The following is a 22,937-nucleotide window of genomic DNA, read 5'->3' as shown; positions in this document are numbered from 1 at the left end:
TGCGGTGCAGGCTCAGCCGGGGGTGCCATGCTGGACCCCAGCTGGGCACTGCTGCCCGGTGCCAGGAACTGCCTAGAGACTCACTCCCAAGGCCCATCTCAGCACAGCCGCCCACACCCAAGCGCCACGAGGGGGCGCCCCTGGGCCCAGCCCACCCAGGGCGCGCCAGGCCCAAGCAACCGAAGGAGGGAGACAAGCCAGGACTGGGTTGGACCCGGGTTTATTAACCGGAGTGACTGGGCTGGGGCAGCCCCTCAGTTAACAGAGACAATTCATCTGCCTTAAATATTTGTTATAAAAACAAATGGTTTAAAAAATCTGGTTTGACACTTTTTTTTGTCTTTTTCGTTTCTCTGTAAAGCCCTGCTCAGCTGCAGCCAGGCCGGGACACCTCCCGCGGGCACCGGGCAGAGCCGCCATGGGCCCAGCGCTACCTCCGCAGGTTGCGCTGCGCCTGTTTCAATAAGGTGTCGAAGTCGAGGGAGTCGAACTTGCTCTTGATGGGGGCAGGGTCTAAATCTTCCCGGTTGGAATCTGGAGGAGACAAGGCTGCAGTGAGCGGCGAGGCGCTGGGGTGGTAAGGCACCGCGAGGGGGATCGTCCCCACTCCACAGAGGTCAACCCCCCACAAGGCAGTGCCGGACCTGGGGCTGCCGCCCCCCTGCTCAGAGCTCTCGGCGGCCCCAGGGGAAGGGGAGAGCTCTGCTCAGCAGACTCCTGCCGCGGGGCTCCCAGGGTGGCCCAGGCCCTGGCGACATCTCGGGCTCCCCGACTCACCCAGGTCCGCGTAGTTCCTCCGGCAGAACTGGCGGCGCCCCCCGAAGCACAGGTCGAAGGGCTGCTCGTCCGGGCGCCGCAGCTTGTGGCCGCTCTCGATGGCGGCGAAGGCCTCCTTGGCATAGCGGTAGGTGACGAAGCCGTAGTTGTCCCTGGGGGGAGAGGAAGAGCTGGTGACTCGCTGTGTCCCCTCCCATGGGGCCTGGCGACTGGCAGAGGCTTCCCAAGGCTGAGGTGCATGGGCCCGGCCGTGCCCACCTGGGCAGGGGCACAGCCTGCTCTGGGCAAGGACGGGGTGCCAGGAGCTACCCTGACATTCCCTAGGGAGCCCCAGCAATCCCCGTCCCCAGGGCAGGGCCCGGCCTCACCCCTCAGCCCGGAAGTGGAGGGTGCACTCCTCGATGTCCCCGAACACGGAGAAGCGGTGCCGGAGCTCTGCCCGCGTCATCCTGCTGGGGATCTTGCCGATGAAGACAACTCTCCTCTCCTCCTGCAGGGAGCACAGCACAATGCAACGAGCTGGGCACAGCCCTGGAGTTCGGCACACGCTCACCCAGCTCACCCCGAAAGCTGGCATTACAGACTCCGCCGCGCGACCCCGGCTGGTGCCACTTCCTGCCCAGCTCGGCGCCCGATGGGGCCCTAAGGCGGGGGTCCTGCCCCCAGCTCAGCAAGTCGGGGTGGAGTGCGGTGGGGCAGGGCCCTGCCACGCCCCCACTCCGGAGCAGCATTCACACCTGGTAAGCCCCCAGCCAGAGGGGCTCCGAGCCCCCTGGGGAAGCAGGGAGACAGTCCGGACACTCACATAGGACGTCCGTCCCCTTTCTCTGCCCCCGGGGGGGGGGGAGGGGGGGGCTCAGCTCTGAGCCCTGGTGTGGGAGGGGCCAGAGACCTGGTCAGCTGGGCTCCTCACACCACACACTTACCCCGGAGCTCCCAGAGACCAGGCACCCCCTGGTCCCTGCACGCATCTGGCCCATAGTTCCCAGGGACTGCCCCCCCACTCAGCACATGCCCCCACTCCCCTTAGACCAGCACATGCCCGGCCTGCAGCTCCCAGGGATTGCCCCCCACCCCACCCCCCATTGCACCAGCACACGCCCAGCCCATACTTCCCAGGGACCAGATCCTCCCCCCCCATACTTCCCAAGGACCAGATCGCTCCCCCCCCCCCGTGCATCCTGTCCCCCCTGCCCACATGTTCAGCCCATACTTCCCAGGGACCAGATCTCCCCCCCCCCCCCACGCCCAGCCCATACTTCCCAAGGACCAGATCCCCCCCCACCCCCCCACGCCCAGCCCATACTTCCCAGGGACCAGATCCCCCCCCACCCCCAGCCCATACTTCCCAAGGACCAGATCGCTCCCCCCCCCGTGCATCCTGTCCCCCCCGCCCACATGTTCAGCCCATACTTCCCAGGGACCAGATCTCCCCCCAACATGTCCCATCCCTCCCCCCCCACGCCCAGCCCACACTTCCCAGGGACCAGATCCCCCCACACCCAGCCCATAGCTCCCAGGTCCCCCGTCCCCCCCCCCACATGCCCAGCCCATAGCTCCCAGGGACCCCCCTGCCCAGCCCATAGCTCCCAGGTCCGTCCCCCCTCACCCCACATGCCCAGCCCATAGCTGCCTGGGACCAGATCCCCCCCCACATGCCCAGCCCGTAGCTCCCAGGTCCGTCCCCCGCCCCACATGCCCAGCCCGTAGCTCCCAGGGACCCCCCCCCGCTTGGTGCACACCCTCACTCACTATAGCACGTTCCTTGTGGAGGACTTTCGGGTGCTGGCAGTGATCCGGAGGGTCGCCGTAATCGTATCTGGCAGGGCACAATCAGGGCTGTTGGGAGCCAGGAGAGCCAGGACACCAGCCCCCCCCCCGTGACCGGCCCCCAGAGCTGTTCCTGGCTTTGGGGCTGGCGCCCGGGGGAGGCCACAGGCTTGCCAAGGGCCTTGGGCATGTACCCTCAAGCCCAGCGTGAGGCCACGGCCACCCCTGGCTGCACCCCTGGCTGCACACCTCCGGCCAGTCCCTCACGCGACCTAGGGAACAGGAGATGGGCCGGACGCTCCCCAGCCCCAAAAGACAGGGCTGGGGAGCCGAGGGAGGCTGCTGCTTCCCCAGGTTGGGGGTGGGGGGACAGGCACGGGACCCTCCCAGCCTGGAGACACCCGGAGAATATCGGGGCAGCAGCAGGACAGCAGAGCGGGGGTGGGGGGCACCACTGTTACAGTCGCTGCCCCAGATGTGCAGGGTAGGCAGCGGGGGCCCAAACGGCGCAGCACAGTCTGAGCCAGGAGGGCCTGGGGTGGGGAGGGACCAGCAAGTCCCCGGGGTGTCCTTACCTTCTCCTCCGGTTACTCCTCCTGCGGGGGGATGGGGAGCGGGAGCGGCTGCGGGAAGCCGAGGAGGATCTGGACGAGTAGGACGAGGACGAGGACGACCTCCCCCGGGACCGGCCGCACGACCCGCAGCTAGAGCGGGAGGAGGAGTGGGAACTACGGGAGCGTCTTGAGCGATACCTACCGAACAAGCACATCACCCGGTGAGCCCCGGCGCCTCCCACCACCGGTGGGCCCCAAGCCCCTCACCGCCCGCCCCAGCCTGGGGCTTCCTCCCATCCCCAAAGCATCGAGGCCGCGAGGTGCTGTCCAGACCCACACGCACAGGACACTCAGCACTGCCTGGGGCGCTCCAGGGGACAGCTTTCCGCCCAAGCCGACCTCCTGAACCTCATGACACGAAGAAAGCCTTCAAAACGTGCCCCTGGCAGGACAGCGCCTGCCTGAGTCTGCAGAGAGCCTGAGCCAACGGCCGTGTTCATTACGGTATGGCACCGACTCTGAAGCCTAACGAGCCGCTGGTGGCCTGGCCCGCACTAGCTGTCACTGAACGGTTTGGCTGCCAGGACAGAGGAGCATGCAGTGTTCGGCACCAGGCACCGGATCTGCCTGCAGGGCTAGCCGGGCAGCACGGCTCCCCGGGACGGGGAAGGGAGCAGGGTGGGCGGCCCGGACACGGCTCCACTCACTGGTTGCCTGGGGCGCGAGGTGGGGAGCAGACAGACACGCGAGTCCGGTGCCTGAGTCCACGCTCAGCGGCTCCTCTGCCTGCAGCGGGACCAGGCTGGGCTGGGCCCTGTCGGGGAGCGAAGGGGCTGATCTGACGCCAGCCCCCGTCCGGGCTGGCCGAGAGGAGCTGAGCACAGCGGGCGAGGGGCAGGAGAGGCACAGATCCTCTCGAAGAGCCTCCAGCCCTGCTGCTGACGGGCACATGTGGAGGGCAGCTGGGTGTGGTCATGGGCAGGCGGCTCGCGCGGGGGCAGAGTGGTTCCCTACGATCGATGGTGGCGGGGGAGTCCCGCACCATTCAAGGCCTCTTGCCCTGGAGAGGACAGTGTCTCTGGGGGTGCGTGTCAGCCCGGCCGATAGCCAGGGGCTGCAATGAAGACGGAGCGTTCGGGCCTGGCGGGGGGCAGCTCACAGTGCCTCGAGGCGGTCGTGGAGCACGCTGGCCCGGCTGTATGGAGAGGAGAGGAGAAGTGCCCCCGTCCCTGGCCTGCACAGCGGGACGTGGGGGCCGAGGAGCCCGATCCCACGGGGCCCAGGAGCTCCCCACCGCCTGGCAGTGCCAGCAGTGCCGGGCGGGGCACAAGGACAATGGGATTGAGGGGTACACACTGGATGGTGGGGAGCGCCCTCAGCCGTGCCAGGGCTGCTCCAGCCATTTCAGACTGGGCTTGGCGCTGGGGGAGCAGAGGTGATCATGCCCTGGCTGGAGGGACCGGGCAGCCCCCCCCCCCCCGCTTGCTCTGCGACGCCCAGCTCCGGAAGGCAGCGCCAAGCCCCCGGGCGTACTCGTGGGAAGGAGACGGGAGGCAGAGCTGTTCCCACGCAGCTCCAGGCCTCTCTGGCTACTCAGCAGCGACAGCCGGGCTGGGCACCCCGCCAGCAGTGGGACTTGGTCCGACCTGCGTGGGCCGGGCCGGGCGCCAGCCCCGCAGTGCGTGAGCCCTGGGGTCGGCGCGGACGTCCTGCCTACGCCAAGGCCTCCGGCGCAGGGGCAGCCCTGCTGAACGAGCGCCTGGCTCTGCCCGGGCAGACACAGCCCTGCTCACTCCACGGCTGGCCCGGTGCCCCTCGACGTGGCTACGACACAGGCGAGCGATGGACAGCCCATGGGCCCTGTGCTGCGCCGTGGCTGCAACCAGCCCACGCGGTGCTGCACCGGCGGCTTCCCACACGGCTGAGCGGGTGCAGAGAAGAACTTGGGCTCCGGGTTCTGTGAAAACCCCCTTCGACGAGGGACTCAAGAGCACCCCCCGGAGCTATCCCGCCAGCTTGGTGGGGGGCGCACATGGCCCAAGTCAGGGAACGAAGCTGCCCCCCAAGCATGGCCATGCTGGGGGACCCAAACCCAGAGTCACTCCCTGGCTGAGCAAGTCTGGCTCAGCGTGGGCGGGTCCCCCAGCCCTGGGGCATCACCCCGCCCTCCACATGCCCAGCAAATGCCATCACAGGGGCCCATCCCCCGAAGATCCCCCGGCGCTCTGCAAGGCGCGTCTCCCAGCCGCCAGAGGGCCCAGCCACACGACGGACAGACTCCGTGGGGACATCCAGCTACGGCGAACGGTGAACCTGCCACTTACCTTCGCCACCGCTTTGGAGGGGGGGACAGCGACCGGGACCGAGACCGGGAGGATGAGGAGGAGGAAGACGAGGAGGCGCTGGCCCCGCTGGACGTGGAGCTGAAAGAGCGGCTGGCGCGGGCCCGGGGGCTTGGCGAGGCCCCACGTCTCCGGTAGCAGCGCAGGGACCTCTTGGCAGCCAGCTGCTTCGGCTGCGGGTCCCGAGTCTGCGGCTCCTCGTCCCGGCAGGGGGACGCGTCCGGAGACAGCAGGACCGAGGTGGGGGGGCTGCTCCTGCCAGCGGCAGCCTGGCTTTGGGCACTAGTCCGGTGATCCAGCTGCTCGCTGGAGCCAGGGGCAGCGCCAGGCTGGGGGTTGAGCCCGGGCCAGGCCAGCGTCCGTGTGGAGAGGGAGGAGGGCAGCTTGATGGTGATATCCTGGTGATGTTTCACGTTCCAGCGGGAGCCCAGCTCCGACGGGGCCGGCGTGCCGGGGAGCCTGGCGCCCTCCTCTGGCTGGGCGGAGCCACGGACGCAGTAGTCATGGTCTCCGGAGCCCACGTGGCTGGGGGGTGGGCCGCACGTCGTGGGGGGCGGGCCCTTCCCCCGAGGTTTGCTCTGGGGCAGCGGCTTTGCTTCCATGAACTTGGCAGTTCTCTGGCTGCCCTCCTGGGGGGCAGCCCCAGGCTTCCCCAGCAGTGAGACGGCAGCCAGGGGCTTCCAGAGCTGGTGGGGCGGTGTCGCCGGCGGGGTGAGGCCTGCGAGGGAAAGAGGGCGTTCAGCGAGGCCCCCACGACACAGCATGCGCCCCAACGGCGAGCAGCATTCCGTGGCCTGGGCCCCCACCCCCGCTCAGCATTCCCCATGGCAGCTGCCAGCCGTGCCCCCCTCGGGCACTCGGTGCCCCCTCGCCTCCCTGTCTGCTCTGTGGCTCTCCCAGCCCCGGAGCGAGGAGCCGAACCTGGGCAGCGCTTGCCAGACGGATGCCAGATCCCCCCCACCCCCAGCAACCCCTCCAGCCCCAGGGCTTTACCGGCGACATTGGCCAACTCCGGGGCATGCAGGCTGTCCGGTGGGTTCTTGTCCTGGTGGCTCTCTGATCTGCTGGAGGGAGAGAGGGGTCAGCGCTAAAAGCGGCAACGGCCAAGACCCGTGACCTTCCGGGCCAGGTCTCTCTCACCCCCACCTCACTGGGGAGTGCGGGCTGGCGGGGCCCCTGCGCCCCACCCAAAGTGCCCATCACCGCAGCCCGGGGCACAGATGGCACAGGCCTGGGTGCCCGGGCAGGAGAGCATGCCCCGGGGGCACTCGCTGTCCGGCTCACAGCAGCACAGAGACACAGCACCAACCCATCCCCGGCTGCCCAAGCTCTGCCCGCACCCCTCCCTCAGGCCAGGAGCCCCAGGGCTGGGCAGCACTGTGGGCACCTCCAGACTCACCCAGCGTTCCCCAGCGCCAGCCTGTCTCTAGGGCGTCGCACGTGCAGCTCCTCCTTCGTGGCTGAAACGAGAGCGAATGCAGGGATGGCTGAGGGAGACGCTGCCACGGGGGGAGCCCAGCGTCCCCACTCCAGGGCCTGCTAGCTGGGAGAGGGGGCCTGGTTCCTCCTCACCCCTGCACAACACAACATCTCTGCTGGGGTCCCCTCCCTCCGGGCCTCATCTGGGGCCCCCCACTGGCCCAGTTAACATATGGGGCAGGGGTGGGGAAATGGGCCAGGTCTGCCCTTCACGGCAGTAACATTTGCGCACTGGCAGCCTTCAGGCTGCTCCGATTTACGCCGGGACCCATTGTTCAGCTAAGCCGGGAACTTCTGCTGAGCCACAGCCTCTGCCGTGGGGCTGCCCCACCCAGGCTGGGGACCGCAGTCCCTGCTACCCGCCAGAAACCCGACGCTTGCTGAGCTTGGGACGGAGCGTCGGCCAGGCCGGCACCTCCCTGGACGTGGGATTGCAACAGGCCTGTCGGGCTAGGGGCCGGGTCAGGCACATCCCAGCCCCGCAGAGCCTGGGGGCAGGCCGGGGGATGGCCGATCAGGGCACCAGCCGCTCACCTTCAGTCTTCTCAAACTGCTCCAGCAGGCTGGACAGGTCGGAGGCTTCGATTCCTGTGGCGGGAGAGGAGACGCGGCTTGTCAGGTCCCTTCCGGCCTGGGGTCCTGAGCTCGGGCAGAGGGGTCAGGCTGACGAGCCCCACCCCCGGCCGGAGCAGCGCCGAGGGACACTCGCTGGCACCGTGGATGGCCACGCTGCTGCCATGGGGCAACGGGGCCAGATCCGGACCAGCCGGGATTCTCGTGAGCCAGGGCTCCAGGGCAGAGTGCAGCAGGAGGGGAGACCCGCGGGGAGCAGGGGCCTTGCCATGTCCCGACAAAGGGGGGCAGCCTTTCCAGTGAGCAGGAAGGAAGGGGGCTCGGGTTCCTCCCAGGGGGCCCCAGGCAGCGGGGAACTCTCAGGCCGGATCCCCGCTCAGGGCAGCCCCAGAGATCTGGACTGGCCAGCCTGGGCCGAGCCCCCCAATCCCAGGGGAAGGGCTCTGCCGTAGACAGGTTCAGCTTTGCTGCTACGCACCCTGAGCCAGGCCCGCGACACGCCCCCTCGGCGCCCCCCCATGAGCCCCTCCCCCACCCCATCCTCGGCATCCCACTGCCTCCTCGTTGCCCACCCCCATCATCCTCACTGCTCCCTCCTCTACGCCCCGCCTCCTCCTCGGCACCCCACTGCCTCCTCCCTGGATGCCCACCCCCATCATCCTCACTGCTCCCTCCTCAGCACCCCACTGCCTCCTCCCTGGACACCCACCCCCATCATCCTCACTGCTCCCTCCCCCCCCACAGTGCCCCACTGCCCCCAGCGTGGCTCCCTCACCGATTTCACTGATGAAGGCCTGCACGATGTCCTTCCTGGCGCCAGGCTGGGCCGGGCTGATGAGGGGCTGGTGTCTCCAGGGCTGGGCAGGGGCCGGCTTGGTGGGCTGGCTCTCCTCACGCACTCTCAGCAGTGCCCCCGTTTTCCCAGGGATGGACGTGTGCCCAGGCGGCCGAGGATCTTGCAGGACAGCTCGCTTGGGGTCTGGCCGGGCCCCCTCCAGCCGGCTGGGCACTGGGACCTTTGCTGGAGCGGCAGCCTCTGCCCTGGGGCAGGTATCAGGGGGCGCCCCCACAGGCCGAGGGGCAGGGGACTCCCTTGTGGGCTGAGCAGGGGGATCCCGCACAGGCCGGGCAGCGGTTGATTCCCCCACGGGCCGAGGGGCAGCAGCAGAAACAGACTCCCCCACGGGCGGGGCGGTGGCAATTGGGGGCTGGGTGGCAGATGACTCAGCCACTGCCTGGGAGGCAAGGGGCTCCCTCATGGGCTGGGCAGGGGGCTGCCCCACAGGCCATGGGGCAAGGGGCTCCCTTGTGGGCTGGGCAGGGGGCTCCCCCACAGGCTGAAGGGCAGGGGGCTGCCTCGTGGGCTGGGCAGGGGGCTGCCCCACAGGCCGGGCAGTGGTTGACTCCCCCACAGGCCGAGGGGCAGCAGCAGAAACAGACTCCCCCACAGTCCGGGTGGTGACAATAGGGGGCTGGGCAGCAGATGACTTCCCCACAGGCTGGGGGGCAGGGGGCTGCCCCACAGACCAGGCAGCAGTTGACTCCCCCACGGTCCGGGCGGTGGCAATAGGGGGCCGTCCTACAGGCTGGGCGGCAGGTGACTCGCCCACAGGCCGGCTCTGCCTCCTGGGATCAGATGCCCGGCCAGAGGGCTGTGGCCCGCGCTGGGGGGGCTGGGCTGGCACCTCGTGCTTGGCAGCAGCGGTGGCCTGGCTGGCTAGCACTGGCTTCATTGGCTGTGCTGTGAAAGCGGAGGGCTCTTGGCAGCTTGGTGCCAGGGCGGCTGGGCTACCTGGGAAGGGGTTTGGCCCCGGGCTCTGCAGAGCGGCCCCTGGATCGCTGTACACCATTGGAGGCACTGGCGGCGGCAGGGGGACCCCGGGCCAGTAGGATGGCTGGAGGCCCAGGGGCCAGCCCATGGGGGCACACGACACCCCTGGGCCGAAGGGAGGCGGTGGCAGGGCAGGGGTGGGCCAGGTCACAGCTGGCGGGGGCAGGCCAGGCACCAGGTGAAAGGCGTTGGGTGTCCCGCCAGCGGCCGGTGGTGGAGGCAGACTGGGGTAGCTGGCAGGCGGGGGCCCAAAGCAAGGCCAGGAAGGCACTGGTGGGTAGAGGGCATAGGGCGCTGGGGAGGCCAGCGGGATCACTGCAGCAGCAGCCCCCAGGGCCGGCGGGAGGACAGGCAGCTGTGGCCCCGGGGGCACTGGAGCCGGCAGGGTCTGGGGGGGCCCCGCAGGTGCCTTTCTGGCCAGAGGAGGGGTGGCAGGGGGGCTGGCAGGTTTCTCTGGGCCCCTCTGGGAGCTGGGTGTCTCCACGGGCTGGGCAGGCTGCGAGGGCGGGGGGCGTACAGGTGCCATTAGGCACGGGATCTCGGCCAGCTCCGTGGGGGGCTCGGGGACGCTGGGCCACTTGCTCGCTGCCTGCTTCTCCGCCTCCTTCTCGTCGGCCCCACTGGGCTGGCGACGCAGCATCCGCAGCCGGTACTCGGTCAGGCTGAGTGCCCTGGGCTTGGATGGCCAGCCGGCAGCCTCCCCGCCAGCACTAAGGTCGTCGTGCGGGGAGACGCTCCCTTTGGTGGGGGCAGGCCGGCTCCCCTCACTGCACCCAGGAGCTCCCTCTCCCTGCTCGGCTGGGCCGGGTCCCACGGCAGCCGGCTGCTCCCCGGGGCTGGGCACGGCCCGCTCCGAGGGCCCAGGGGTCTCGGCGCTCTGCACAGCTGGCTGCGTGTTGGGCTTCTCAGCCTCCAGCACCTCAGAGCGACCCTTCCTCTGCAGGCCGCCCCCTGCTGCCGCTGCCCTCGGTCTCCCTCTGGCCGATCGCAGCTCCATCTGCCCTTCCTTCTTGGCCTGCTCCAGCTGCTTTTCCAGGAAGGTGGACACTTGCACGGACGGCCGGGCTGCCCGGCTGGGGGAGCGCTGGGTGGCTGGCGGCAGCACCGCGGACGTGGAGCGGAGCCTGTGCACCGCACAGTCCCCATCTGGCTTGGCCTGGCCCTTCTGCGATTCCTCCCTTTTCTTTTTCCGGCTTTTCCGGGCCCTCTCGCGCCCTCGGCCCTTCTCGGTGCCCTGGCGCTTCCTGCCCACTGGCGCCTCTGTGCTGTGCCGGGAGCTGCTCTCCAGATCCTGGTCTCTTTGCCTCGCCTCGTCCTTCGCTTCGGGGTCAACCCCCCGGGGGGACTCTCTCTCCTGGGTCGGGCTGGTAGTGTCCTCTTGGGGGGCCCTGACGGGGCCCCCAGTCTCGCACCCCTGGGCAGGCATTCCCACTGGCACCACACCATCCGTAGGCAACGGCTCCAGGGCACCATCCCCCTCGCCAGCCAGGCAACCGCTGGCTCCCTCCCCTTCAGCTGGGAGCTGGGCTCCTGGACCCAGCTGCTGCAGGACCACGGGGATCTCCAGGCTCTCGCCTTCGCCCGGCACGATCTCCAGCAGGAGCGGGCCGGTTAAGAACTCCTTCGCCACTGGCTCGCTGGCAGGGTCCAGGCACACGGTGAGTGTGGGCAGGCAGTACGGGTGCATGGACTTCACCAGCTCGCTGAGGGACCCAGCCCCCGTGCTAATGATGCAGGGAGTGTCAGTGTCTTCAGGCCACGCCGCCTCCTCACCCCCAGCTTCGGTGCACAAATCCATGGGGCTCTCCCGCAGACCGCCCGTCACTGCCACGCCGCCGGGCTGCCCAGGGCTAGCAGCCTCCTCCTCCTCCTCCCCATCGCTGCGCTGCGGCAGGGGCTGGGGCCTGGGGAGCTTCCGCTCCGCCCGGGGCGCTCTGCTGGGGCGCGGCTTTGGTGCTGTCGGCTCTTCGAGGCAGCTCAGTGGATGGTTCCAGGGCAGATCCACAGGGCCCATCTCCAACTGGCAGGGAAAGGGGGAAGAGGCAGGTGATGGTGCTGCCCCCCAGAAGCAGGGCAGCCCCGAGGCAGAGCCGTGCACCTCACATAACTTAGGAGGCGACTGCCAGTGGGCTCAGCCGCCCCTGCTAGCAGCCAGAGCAACGCCCTCTCCTCGTGAGGCGCGTGGACTGGCAGGGACCAGGCCAATAGCACTTTGAGCCCCATGGGGGGGCACTTTTCACTGATTTGCAACAGCCCCACCCTGCTCCTGCCCCTTGACAGGCTCCCGAGTTACGGCCAACCCTCACTGCACTGGAGTTGGCCGCCTGGGGGAGAGCATGCCCCACGCCGCAGGAGACAAGGGCTCGAGGATTTAGTCACCCTGCAGCCCAAGGGGCAACCGACCAGCGCCAGCAGTGCTGGGGTTCCAGTTGGCCAGGACTGCGAGCCCTAACTGCCTGGCCAGGCTCCTGCCCCCCGCCGGCCTGGCCCGGTGCCGCTCCCAGCCCCGCAGAACCACGCCAGCGGGAGGGGCAAAGGCAGGCGGCCCTTTAAGAGAGCGGCGCGCTACGAGCATGAAGATGCGTGTCCGGGCGCTGCGCGGCAGCTGCAAAGCCAGAGCAACCCCGCTTAGCCGGCCGGGCCACTCCCTGAGCTCAGCAGCGGCCCAGAAACCAGGGAGATACTGGAGCGCAGGCGAGGGCCAGCACAACCGGAGACCCCCCACCCATGGGTGCGAGCAGGACAACCAAGCCTGCTGATGGCTTCCCCAAACACCCGTGCTTGCCCCGGCCTCCGGCTCTCGCCGAGGAGCTGCCCTCTCACCTTGCCGATGGCGGCTGGGCCGCTGAGGCCCCACGGATCGTCTAGGGCGGGAACGCTGCGCTCAGGGGAAGCCCGGGACAAGCTGAGAAACTTCTGAAACTGATGGGTAGGAAGGAGAAGGTGGAAAACACAGACCTGCCAGTCAGAGCCTAGCCGGGTGCGGGGTGAAGCCGCATGGCCAGCAGCCTCCCTGCACCAGCCTCTCCCTCCCCACCACATGCCCAGCATGGCAACTGGCCCCCCATCTCCAGGATACGCCCCAGCCTCCGCAGGCTCCCAGAGCTGGAATCACACCCCGCTCTAGTGCCTGGCTCACCAAAGCATGAGCAGTCCGAGCTGCCTACATGCGCTGCCTACATGCCACGGCGGGAGCGCAGGCCGCTTCGCTTTGAGCATCTCTGCTGGTCTGTAGCCAACAGCAAACGAAGGTTTGTCCCACCCCCAGCCCCGCTCCCGCTGGTTTCCCACAGGGCAGTTCCTACATCTCACTGCTGGGGAGGCAGGTGACCGCCAGGGGGCGCCCTGCAGCCTGCCAAGGCGGTGCAGTGATATCACCAATGACCAGGCCCGGCTCAGGGATGGGGGGAAGGGGGGGTTTTCCATTACAATGGCATCGGGATCTGGAGCCTCCTTTCCCAGAGCCCCCCCCGGGGGGGAGCAGCCCCAGAGGCAGGAGGGTTACCATGTCTACGCATATGCTGCTGCCACGGGCCAGGGGCTAAGTGAAGCGGAAGGGGCTGGTCTAGGCACCTCCTGGGAAGGGAGGTAAGACGGGCAGAGAGCAGCTCGTACCGAAGAACTCTCGCGCTCCCGGGGCAGTGCCAGCAATTCGGAGTCCAGGGTGGTGTCAAACGGAGACAGGGTCTCGTCGTCCGTGCTGTCCAGAATCTCGGTGATGGCCGTCAGCAGGGACAGCTCGTTTGGAGCATCCAGACAGGCCTTGTTCTGGGGAGAGAAGAAAGCCCTCACATCAGGGGCACAGCCAGATACCAACCCCGCCCTGCCACTCTCAGGACATGCTCTAGCCACTCGTCTTCCCCTCTCTTCACACCTGTCCCTGGCCAGCAACACGGAGGCTCAGAAATGCGGGTGCCACTGAGGGGCCAGTGGTAACTAGCTCTGCCTCTTCCTCAAATGTCCTTCGAGCAGGGCCTGGCTAGGGAGGCGCCCCCAGGACTGGAACGCTCCCGTTAACCGGCACAGCGCTTGGCTCAGAACCGAGGCAGGGAGGCGCCCAGGATTAACGCTGCCGTGAGGCTGAGGCAGGGGAATTAGGAGCAGGCTAGCTGGAGTGGGGGCCGGCAGAGGTTCTTGGCAAAGAACCCTTGTGAGACGGAAGAAAAGGAGGGGAAGAGGAACGACAGGAGAGAGTTGGATCAGGGACCGACTCCTGGTCGCTATTCCTGGCGCTGCTCACCTCACGCCCAGCCAAGCGGGGCGGTGTCCGGCAGGGAAAGCAGCAAACAGAGGGGCCAAAGCAGGCAAGGGACGGAGATTCCCAGACCTGCCTTATCCTGCCTCGCCCCCCACCCCCCAAGGTCACAGAACTGGAGATGCCCCAGGCAGCTTTGGATCCAGGGCTGTGGCAGGTCCCGCGTTCACCCATCTCGCGGGCGGAAGGCCACAGCCCAGCTGTGTCCCCCGCCTCTCTGTGGGCAGCCCGTTACCTCGGTCAGGGTGCCGAAGTCCTCGATGATAGAGATCATGGAGGAGTCCAGGTAGCTCTGCATCGTTCCCAGGATCCCTTCGGCCTCCAGGATAGCATCGCTGCAGGCAGGAACCAAGTGCAGGCTCAGCTCATCTTCCTCCAGAGAGAAGCACTAGAGCGGGGCAAGAAGACAGGTTGGGGGGGGAGAAGCCAGTGCTCACCGGGCGATAGCCCCCGTTCTGTTCTGCACAACAGGGCCCTGCTCTACGAACATAAGAACAGCCAGACTGGGTCAGACCAAAGGTCCATCTAGCCCAGTGCCCTGTCTGCCGACAGTGGCCACTGCCAGGTGCCCCAGAGGGAATTAACAGAACAGGGAATCATCCAGTGATCCATCCCTTGTCGCCCATTCCCAGCTTCTGGCAAACAGAGGCTAGGGACACCATCCCTGCCCAGCCTGGCTAATAGCCATTGATGAACCTAACCTCCAAGAATCTATCTAGCTCCCTTTTGAACCCCGCTATAGTCTTGGCCTTCACAACACCCTCTGGCAAGGAGTTCCACAGGTTGACAGTGCGTTGTGTGAAAAAATATTTTCTTGTGTGTGTTTGTTTTAAACCTGCTACCTATTAATTTCATTTGGTGGCCCCTTGTTCTTGTATTATGAGAAGGAGTAAATAACACTTCCTGATTTACTTTCTCTATACCAGTCATGATTTTATAGACCTCGATCATATCCCCCCTTAGTCGCCTCTTTTCCAAGTAGGAAAGTCCCAGTCTTATTAATCTCTCCTCATACAGAAGCTGTTCTATACCACTAATCATTTTTGTTGCCCTTTTCTGAACCTTTTCCAAGTCCAATATAGCTTTTTTGAGATGGGGCGACCACATCTGCACGCAGTTTTCAAGCTGTGGGCGTCCCATGGATTTATATAGAGGCAATATGATATTTTCTGTCTTCTTATCTATCCCTTTCTTAATGATTCCCAATATTCTGTTCGCTTTTTCGACTGCCGCTGCACACTGAGTGGATGTTTTCAGAGAACTATCCACAATGACTCCAAGATCTCTTTCTCAGGTGGTAACAGCTAATTTAGACCCCATCGTTTTGGATGTATAGTTCGGATTATGTTTTCCAACGTGCATTACTTTGCATTTATCAACACTGAATTTCATCTGCCAAATTTCATCTGGAACGACAGGGGTCCCGGGGCGCTGTGCTAACAGAATAAAAGCCAGCCACCTTCGGGGCTCTATTTGCCCCTTAGCATCCTAGCCCTTGGGGAGGGAAGTGTCACGTTCTCAGACTTCTCGCCACAACCACGCAGGCCAGAAACTTATTTTTTCCAGTGAAAGAGGAGATAGATTGTGTGAATCACCAGGCTCCAGGAGCTGGGGCTTTAAGAGCACCACCAAGTATTGTGAAGCTCATGATACAGTTGAGAGTTGGCAACCCTGAAGCCCCTGCATCCAGCAACCAAGGAGAAGCACTTCAGCCCACTGCTGCTCCTTTAAATGATGAGCAGTGAAATAGCATTGAGTTGTTGACATTAGGTTTCAGAATTAACAGGGCTCGTGAGTATGCGGTGAAGAATTACAGCTTAGAGGACTAGTTCACCAGGAGACTTAGCACAACGGGGTCACGGGGATGTTGGAGTGTAAATCCCCCAGGCCCACCCCCAACTAGCAATGAAACTGCAGACGGACCACCACATGCTGGGATCTGGCCAATCCTTGGGCAAGGGGGACAGAAGTCCCATGAGATCTAACCCTGCTCCCCAATGCACATACCGCTCAGCACCTTGGGTTAATCTCAGCAAACACCACAGGTTTTATGTACTGGGTTTAGTGTAGCCACTGTGCCCGCGTGAGCCATGGCTTGGGGCAGAGATGCCCCCAGGCACCAGGGGGTGCCTCAGGGAGTAAGGGGGGTAAAGTCACTCCTGCAGCCTCCTCCTCTCGCAAGGAAGGATATGGGTACACTACAACCCTCCAGTGGCACAGCTCCAGCGCTCTGGCTGTGCCACTGACGCTTTCTACGTCGACACAAGAGGTTTTTCCATCGATGTACTTAGCCCTCCTCTCCGAGAGGTGCTAGCCAGCCAGCCGCGTCTACACAGGGTTAGAGCAACCTAGCCATGGCACACAGGGCGTGCAATTATTCAAAGCCCTGAGCGATGTACCTAGGTTGATTCCATTTGTAAGGCCAGGACGCAGTGCGGCAGAGCCCTTACGCTGGCCTAGTATAACCTGGTTACTTTGAGGGGTGTGTGAACAAGGAGTGTGCAGATTGGAGCGCGGAGTCATTTGCAGAGGTCTCCAGAGTGCTGGCCCTTCAGTCTGAACAGGCATGCCCCCCTGAGACGAACGGGGCAACACTTGCCTCTCAGGGCTGCTTAGACTCAAGAAGGCACCATCCCACTTCCAGCAGGTTTTCTTGGCCACCAGAAGGGCTAGGAATTTAAGCCCCAATTTTCCAATCTGTGCGCCTGAAGTTCTGCTTACATAAAGGTGACCTCCTTTACCAAGGTCCCAAACAGCCCCGACTCTGGCTGGAGTCACTGGCAACACCTGCAGCTCATCTCCACCTCTGACCTAGGAGCTGAACTTCGAAACCCAGGCTCAGGCATTCTACACGGAACGCTTCTGGTCTGCAGTCCAAGACCACGGGAAGGGGTTGGACTCTGTGTCACATGACCAGCTCCTCCGCCAGGACAGCACGAAGATCTTCTGTCCTGCCAAAAGCAAATTCCCCCGGCCGGCCGCTGCTGCTGCGGGGATCGATCATTTCTCGAACGCCAGAGCATCAATATTCCTGAGGCAAAGGCCCCTACGAAGTGAATTAAAGACAGAGAGGTTGTGATCTGTAGCTTGTGTTTGGTGGATTGCTTGACAGGCTGCAGATCTGGGCCCTGTACAGGAAGGAGATCCCTCTCCGGTCTCGTGCAGAAGACGAGTATTAGGTAGGAATGAAGCTGCCATAGTTCATTAGCTCGTACTACGCCAATACGCAGGGAGAAAGGAGCATGTAAACCCCAGCTTAACCCCACGCACGGCATTCCCCTCCAGAGCCCAGGACGCTCCATTTCAGAACACAGACTCTGGTGAATCATTCTAGAGAGATCAGGAAGGATCAAAGGAGCTGGGATTCATGCAGTACTAACACGCCCAGTAACCCAGCAGCTACTGCAGGGCTTGGAGTCAGCCGTAACAAGCAGGCGCATCTCACCCCAGGGAGGAGCCACGCGGTCGAGCAGGAGTTCGCAGGAGTCGGAATCGCCGCCGTCAGACCAGTCACCAGCTCATGCAGCGTCTGCATTTGCAGTCCAGTTCGTGAGGAACCCCACCCTGATGCTTCGCTATTGCAGCATCCAGGCCACTTCACTGTTCCAAATGCGTCACAATCAAAAGACGCTTTCAGGAGTTTAACGAGGGTTAGAAAATCGATTTCCCGTGGGAGGGGAGAGTGTCTCCTGCAGGCCTGAGAAGTCCGACAGCCACATGGGAACATATCAGTGGTCCGTCTAGTCCATTGCCCTGGATGTGCGTGGCCAACGCTGGATGCTTCAAAGGAAGGGGTTAATTCTCCCGCATCACCTCACTGCGGTGCTATGGTTCGGAGGGCAGACTCGTCCTGGTGCAGAGGTTACCCCCAGAGCCTTTGCTCGTACAGGCAGTGTCCCGGCCCCTGCTGTTGGGGCAAATGTCGAGCGGTCTTCGGAGAACTTACTGACTTGTTTGCCTCGGTATCCTGCAGCAATGAGTTCCACAGGTTGGGGGAGTCATTGGCTAATGAGACCATGTTCCCCAAAAGATCCCCTTGGAGCCATTTTAAATGTGGTGCCTTTTCAGTTCTTCCCACCTCCTCCTGTTCACAGATCACAGATGGGGTCAGTTCACCCCCTGAGGGTGCTACCCCATTCATGGAGTTACAGCTCTTTTACTACTGTCCTTTCCTTCCTTGACTTTTCCCCTCCTCTAACCCCACCACCTGACTGGTTTTTGTTGCCTCCTCTACAACTTCTCTCCCTCCCCAGAATGGGGGCACCAAAGCAGACAGAAACATTGCAGCTCGAGCGTTTGACGTGCCTGCAGCCAGGCTCCCAGGCTCTGGAGGGGACCAGTCAAAGACACTCTCCTTTGCTATGCCCAGGCAGAGCCAGCGCTCTCTGGGCCCAGGACATCGGCCCTCGTTAGAAATGCAAGCTGGGAGCCCACGCGGTCACTGGTAGCAGGAAGGGGCATTTGCCAGCCCCATTTGTGGGTGAGCGAGAGGAGAACCTCAGCCCTCACTGCTGCTAGCGAGGGCTCTCAGCGTCAGGCGCAGACCAGCAGAAGCAGAGAATCAGGTCTCCTGATGAAACCCAAAGGAGCCTCATGGAGCTGTGCAGAGGCCACCTGGCTCCACAGGCGCACGGCATGCTGGGATGCAGGTCCCACAGGGTGGCATCCATCTGCTTCACTTCAAGCCTGCTGGGCACAAAGTCCGATCCCCTGGTGAGCTGCCAGCCTGGCCTTACCTGGGCAAAGCTGGCCGCCCGTGAATGGAAGGTTCCCAGAGGACAAACCTCTCTCAGAGGGGCCCCAAGGTTTCCAGAGTCCCATTGGCACCACCACCAGCTCAGGCTGGACTGAGCCAAGAACCTGTCCCATCCTAGGGCTCTAGAGCAGGACAGGCCCCGGGGGCAGGTCTTCGCAACGGGCAAAACAGGCTCAAAAGCAGCCAGAGAACAAGTTTTCAACACAACTGGCATGACAGCCCCTCTCCCCAGACAGCCCCAATCCTGGCATATCCACGGGCCTGAAATCACTGGGCTTGGTGTTAGCAGAAAGAGGATCCCAAGACAAGGATGTGACATCATCACCCAGCAACTACTTGGGAGGGTTCTTGCATTGAATTTTGCCTCTATCACCAAATGCCTCCAGGACAGCTCCCTGTCTCGTCAGCTAAACTCCCACACAGCTCAAGCTGCAGCCGCGCTGCCAAAAGACAAGAGCTGCTGCCTACCCGTCCGCCAAGGCATCTCCTGGGATGCAGTTAAACAGGACGGCGTGAAGAGGCAAAGAACCCGTCCAGGATACAGGGCATCTTTGAAGAGAACTGACTTCCAGGCAGACGTGGGAACACGTGTGCTTTATAAAACATGAACAAAATAAACGCTTTTCCCAGAACAAGAGCGACACGGTGCGTGAGGGAATCTCTTTTCTTGGCCCGACTTCTGCTGGTGAGAGAGAGATGCTTTCGAGCTTACAGAGTTCTGATTCAGGACAAAGCCATTTCAGAATGGCAGATCCTCCACTAAAGCAGGGCCAGCCCCCGTCCATCATCCCAGAGAGCGGACAGCAAGTGCCTGCCACGCAAAAGCAACAACGAAATCAAGTCCTCTACCGCTCCCATAAATCTCAAGAGAAGCTAGAAAACCAGAATCTGTTCCCTGCATCTAGCACTTCTCATCCATACAGCTCAAAGCACTTTACACAGGACGCCAGTATCATCACCTCCATGGTAAATATGGAGAAACTGAGGCAGGGGGCTAGGGAGTGGCTTGCCCAAAGTCACCCAGCACATTAGGGGCAGAGCAAGAAACTGAATCGAGGACTCTTGAAATCCGGCCCAGTGCTCCATCCACTAGACCCCACTGCATCCCATGTTGTCCAACATAGCCAAGGTATCTTTAACAGGCCTATTGTTGAGGTATGCAAGCCCTGAACACACAGCTCAAGGGGGCAAGTCTGCGTTAAAGTGTCCTCAACTGTCCCCAGTTTCCAAAACTCTTATTTCTCTGGTCCCCACTGTGCACTCCTGAAGTCCAAGCATGGTGGCCCGGAAAGGGGGAGACTCAGGGAAAATTTCCCTAATCCAGGCAAGGCTTAAGTGTCCCATTCCCTAATCAGCCGCTGCCCGCCCCCAGGTACTACAGTAAGAGGAACAAGGGCCCACGCACTGCAGGAATGACACAAGGACACAGGTCTCGCCAAGGAGAAGGTGGGGGAACCCTGCACCCCTGGGTGACACTACAGCAGCTCCTTGCTAGCACAGGCGGCTGTCTATCCCAATGCTCCAACCCAGAATTAGGCATGCGCTGGCCACAAAGATTAATTTGCGACTCCTTCGCCAGCTGACCCAGTGTCACCTGGTTCCCCCCTATGGCAATAGAGGCGCAAGTCTCCTCCACACACACGCACCCCACACAGCACTGAGGATCTGTTCCCCCCCCCCCCCCCGAGAGAAGCCCACCGTGCTGGGAGGGGAGAAGATGGGCCAGAAGCAAAACTACAGTCATGTGGATGGTTAGCTTCTCAAAGGAGCTTGACAACATTAAGAAGTGAAACCGCTCCATGGGTTATTTCAGGCCGGATACAGGTGGTTGGCAGCCGGGCACCGGCGCTGTGGCTGGAGAAAGTCACACTCCCACGGCCTTTTGAATGCAAGAGCCAACAGCCCCCAGCCCTGGCCAGGCAGCACACCCAGGGGCCGGGCACCCAGGGCGCGGGAGTTGGAGGTGACAGCCGGCCACGCTGCTGCGACTGACGGCAAAACACCCACGTTCATCTCAAGCCCTGCAGACTAGGATCCCCAAGAAACCAGCTCTGCTGTGGTCTGCGAGGAGCAGCCCCCCCGGCTAGTTCTCCAACCAGCTTCTCCAGACCCCCCCCCGGCTAGTTCTTCAACCACCTTCTCCAGACCCCCCCCCCCCGCTAGTTCTTCAGCCACCTTCTCCAGACCCCCCCCCCCCCGCTAGTTCTTCAGCCACCTTCTCCAGACCCCCCCCCCCCGACTAGTTCTTCAACCACCTTCTCCAGACCCCCCCAGCTTCTAGGTCAGCCGGTCACTGCTCTGCACTGATGGTGCACGGTTTGGTGCCAGGTGCCTTCCACACCCAGGTGTGTGTGTGTGTGGGGGGGGGCGCTGTCACACCCAGGTACGGGGGGGCAGGAAGGGGGAGCGCTGTCACACCCAGGTACGGGGGGGCGGCGAGGGGGGGTCGCTGTCACACCCAGGTATGGGGGGGCGGCGAGGGAGGGTCGCTGTCACACCCAGGTCTGGGGGGTGGGCGAGGGGGGCCCAGCCCCCCAGGATGCCGGCGGCGGGGGCCGCAGAGCCCCAGGTCAGCCCCCGCACGAGGGTCACTCCGGATTGCCCGGGGGGCTGCAGAACGAGGGGCCCCCAGCGGCCGGGCTCACACCCACGTGCCGGCGCCAGAGCCCGGCTGGGCGGCGGGCGGGGCCCACGTGCGCTTCCCCCCCCCGGCCGGGCCCCAGGAGCTGCGGGGCGCCGCACACGTGGGGGCCCGGCCGGCTCCAGCCCGGGCCCCGCACCCCGCCCGGCGCCGCAGCGAGCCCCGCCCGGCTCCGGCCCGCAGCCTCCACGTGTCACCGGCGGCGCGGCCCGGCCCGGCCCCGCTGCCCCCGGCCCGGCCCGGCCCGGCCCGCGCCTACCTGCGGGGGGCTGGCGGGGGGCGGGGGCAGCTCCGCGCCGCTGCCGCCCCCCCGGCCCCGGCGGGTTCCCCTGGCCCCGGCGGCTCGCCCGGCGCCCCACAGCGCCGCCATCTTGGTGCTCGGCTCCCAGCGCGGCCAGTGCCGGCGACTCACTCGCTCGAGGCCACGTGATGGACGGGGCGGCGCGCGCGGAACTACAGCTCCCAGCAGGCCGCGCGGCGCCGCCTCGGCCGGGGAGGGAGGGGGGCTGAGTCGCGGGGCATGCTGGGAGGCGGGTTCCGCGGGGCGTCATGGGAAGTGTAGTTCCCCGGCACTGCAGCGCTATCGGTGTTCGGGACTGTTGTCTCCGGCGTCTGCACCTTGAGCAAGAAATTTGGACTTTGCCAAAAAATAATGGCCGGCCCCGCAGGGGAGGGAGGGGACATTTTGAGAGTGGGCAATGCGGGGGGCGGGGCTGACGTCGCGGCCATCTTTGTTGCGGGCAGCGCTGACCAAAACCCAGCCCCCCTGGGACCGCCCCTTCCGGGCGGGGGAGGGGGGGTGAGCGGCTGACGTCACTGGTGCACGGTGCCAATCAGCGCCACGTCATCCCCCGCCCCCCCGCCAGGCGCTTTTCCCGCGGATAGAGCCCAGGCTCCGCCCACTGCCAGCTGCAGCTTCCCGCCACGTGGGCTGCGGGGCCAGGCCCGGCTGCAGCTCGCCCGGGGGCTGCAGGGACCGGGGCCCCGAGCAGCAGGGCCGCCCCCAGGCTCGTCCCCCGGCTGGGCCAGGGCCAGGGCCGGGGTCTCCCCACAGCCCCAGACCCGGCTGCACCAGGCACCAGGAATATATAGCCTAGTGCCCGGGGTCTGCGGGGCCCTCGAGAGCCGTGTGACAAACGCCTTCCTCTGGGCAGCGCTTCCCCCCGCTCTGCACCACACGGGCCCCATGGCCGCAGCCAGGGCAAGACACTCTGTCTGCCACAGCGCGGGGCGGCCAGCGCCAACCGCCGGCCTGAGCCGTCCTCGCAGGAGAGGGCCCGTCTACCCCCCGAATCTGGTGGTGCTGAGTTCTGTGGTGTTCGAGCCCTGCCCGGCCTGCACCAGGCTGCCGCCTGGGTCTCGCACCCCTGCACAAGGCAAACTGCCGTATGGCCGGGGGAGTGTCAACATTTCTGTAAAGGGAAACTGTTGTACTTAAAGTACTGCACAGGATCTTTTCAGGGGGAATAAGGCAGAACGCCACATTTATTAGTAATACATGTATTCATTAACACTGTATCATATGCATATAATATATTACACTTACACTCACACACACACAAACACGCTCCGTCTTGTTGTTACCAATTAGTTGCTCCCCTTAACTTCACTGGCCAGGTGAGTTAGATGGGGGAGGGGGTGGAGCCGGGCTTCTGCAGATCCGGATCAATGCTCCCATGTTGACAAGACACCTCACTTTTATAGCAGCTTTTCTCTTATGCAAATCTATACCAGATTTAAACTCTGTCTGTGTTTATTGGTCCTTTGTGCTGCTTTCTTTTGAGTGTTGTCCCAATGCTGCAAAGAGGGTGTTTCCAAAAGAAGGTGCTTGCTTCTAACCCCCGAGGCCCTGGGTATGTCTGCTTGTCTTTAATGAGCCCACTTGACACGTTTTATTGTCCTTGGGTCTGGCTCCCAGCCCCTCTCCGAGGGTTGAGGCTGTCTGGAGGTGCTGCCTTC

General features: G+C 64.2%; 1 protein-coding gene across 2 annotated transcripts; it reads right to left on the bottom strand.

The window, feature by feature from the left end:
• Nucleotides 1-204: 204 nt before the first annotated feature.
• On the bottom strand, nt 205-21,631 carry PPRC1 (PPARG related coactivator 1). 2 transcript variants are annotated; one of them, XM_065552691.1, is made up of 14 exons: nt 21,238-21,631; nt 13,817-13,969; nt 12,942-13,094; nt 12,150-12,248; nt 8,271-11,346; nt 7,457-7,510; nt 6,843-6,903; nt 6,437-6,507; nt 5,426-6,161; nt 3,123-3,299; nt 2,530-2,596; nt 1,146-1,267; nt 778-929; nt 205-534 (listed from the first exon to the last, which is right to left on the bottom strand). In XM_065552691.1, exons 1-14 carry the CDS (start codon nt 21,346-21,348, stop codon nt 431-433), a joined length of 5,136 nt encoding a protein of 1,711 aa, XP_065408763.1. In that variant the 5' UTR covers nt 21,349-21,631; the 3' UTR covers nt 205-430. The 2 variants fall into 2 exon arrangements, with proteins under 2 accessions (XP_065408763.1, XP_065408764.1); XM_065552692.1 differs by having other exon boundaries at nt 6,437-6,504; nt 21,238-21,630.
• Nucleotides 21,632-22,937: the final 1,306 nt, after the last annotated feature.

Source organism: Chrysemys picta, chromosome 7 (assembly GCF_011386835.1).
Source record: "Chrysemys picta bellii isolate R12L10 chromosome 7, ASM1138683v2, whole genome shotgun sequence".
Classification (NCBI taxonomy): Eukaryota; Metazoa; Chordata; order Testudines; family Emydidae; genus Chrysemys; species Chrysemys picta.
The sequence above is the reverse complement of the archived record's forward strand: the minus strand, read 5'-3'. Positions and strand labels throughout refer to the sequence as shown.

Coding starts and splice junctions, on each gene's coding strand:
- PPRC1 (XM_065552691.1), bottom strand. CDS start 21,348: ATGGCGGCGCTGTGGGGCGCCGGGCGAGCCGCCGGGGCCAGGGGAACC. Junction 12,249..12,941: donor GGGAGCGCGAGAGTTCTTCG/GTACGAGCTGCT, acceptor CCTACCCATCAG/TTTCAGAAGTTTCTCAGCTT. Junction 1,268..2,529: donor TCCACAAGGAACGTGCTATA/GTGAGTGAGGGT, acceptor TGCTCCCTGCAG/GAGGAGAGGAGAGTTGTCTT.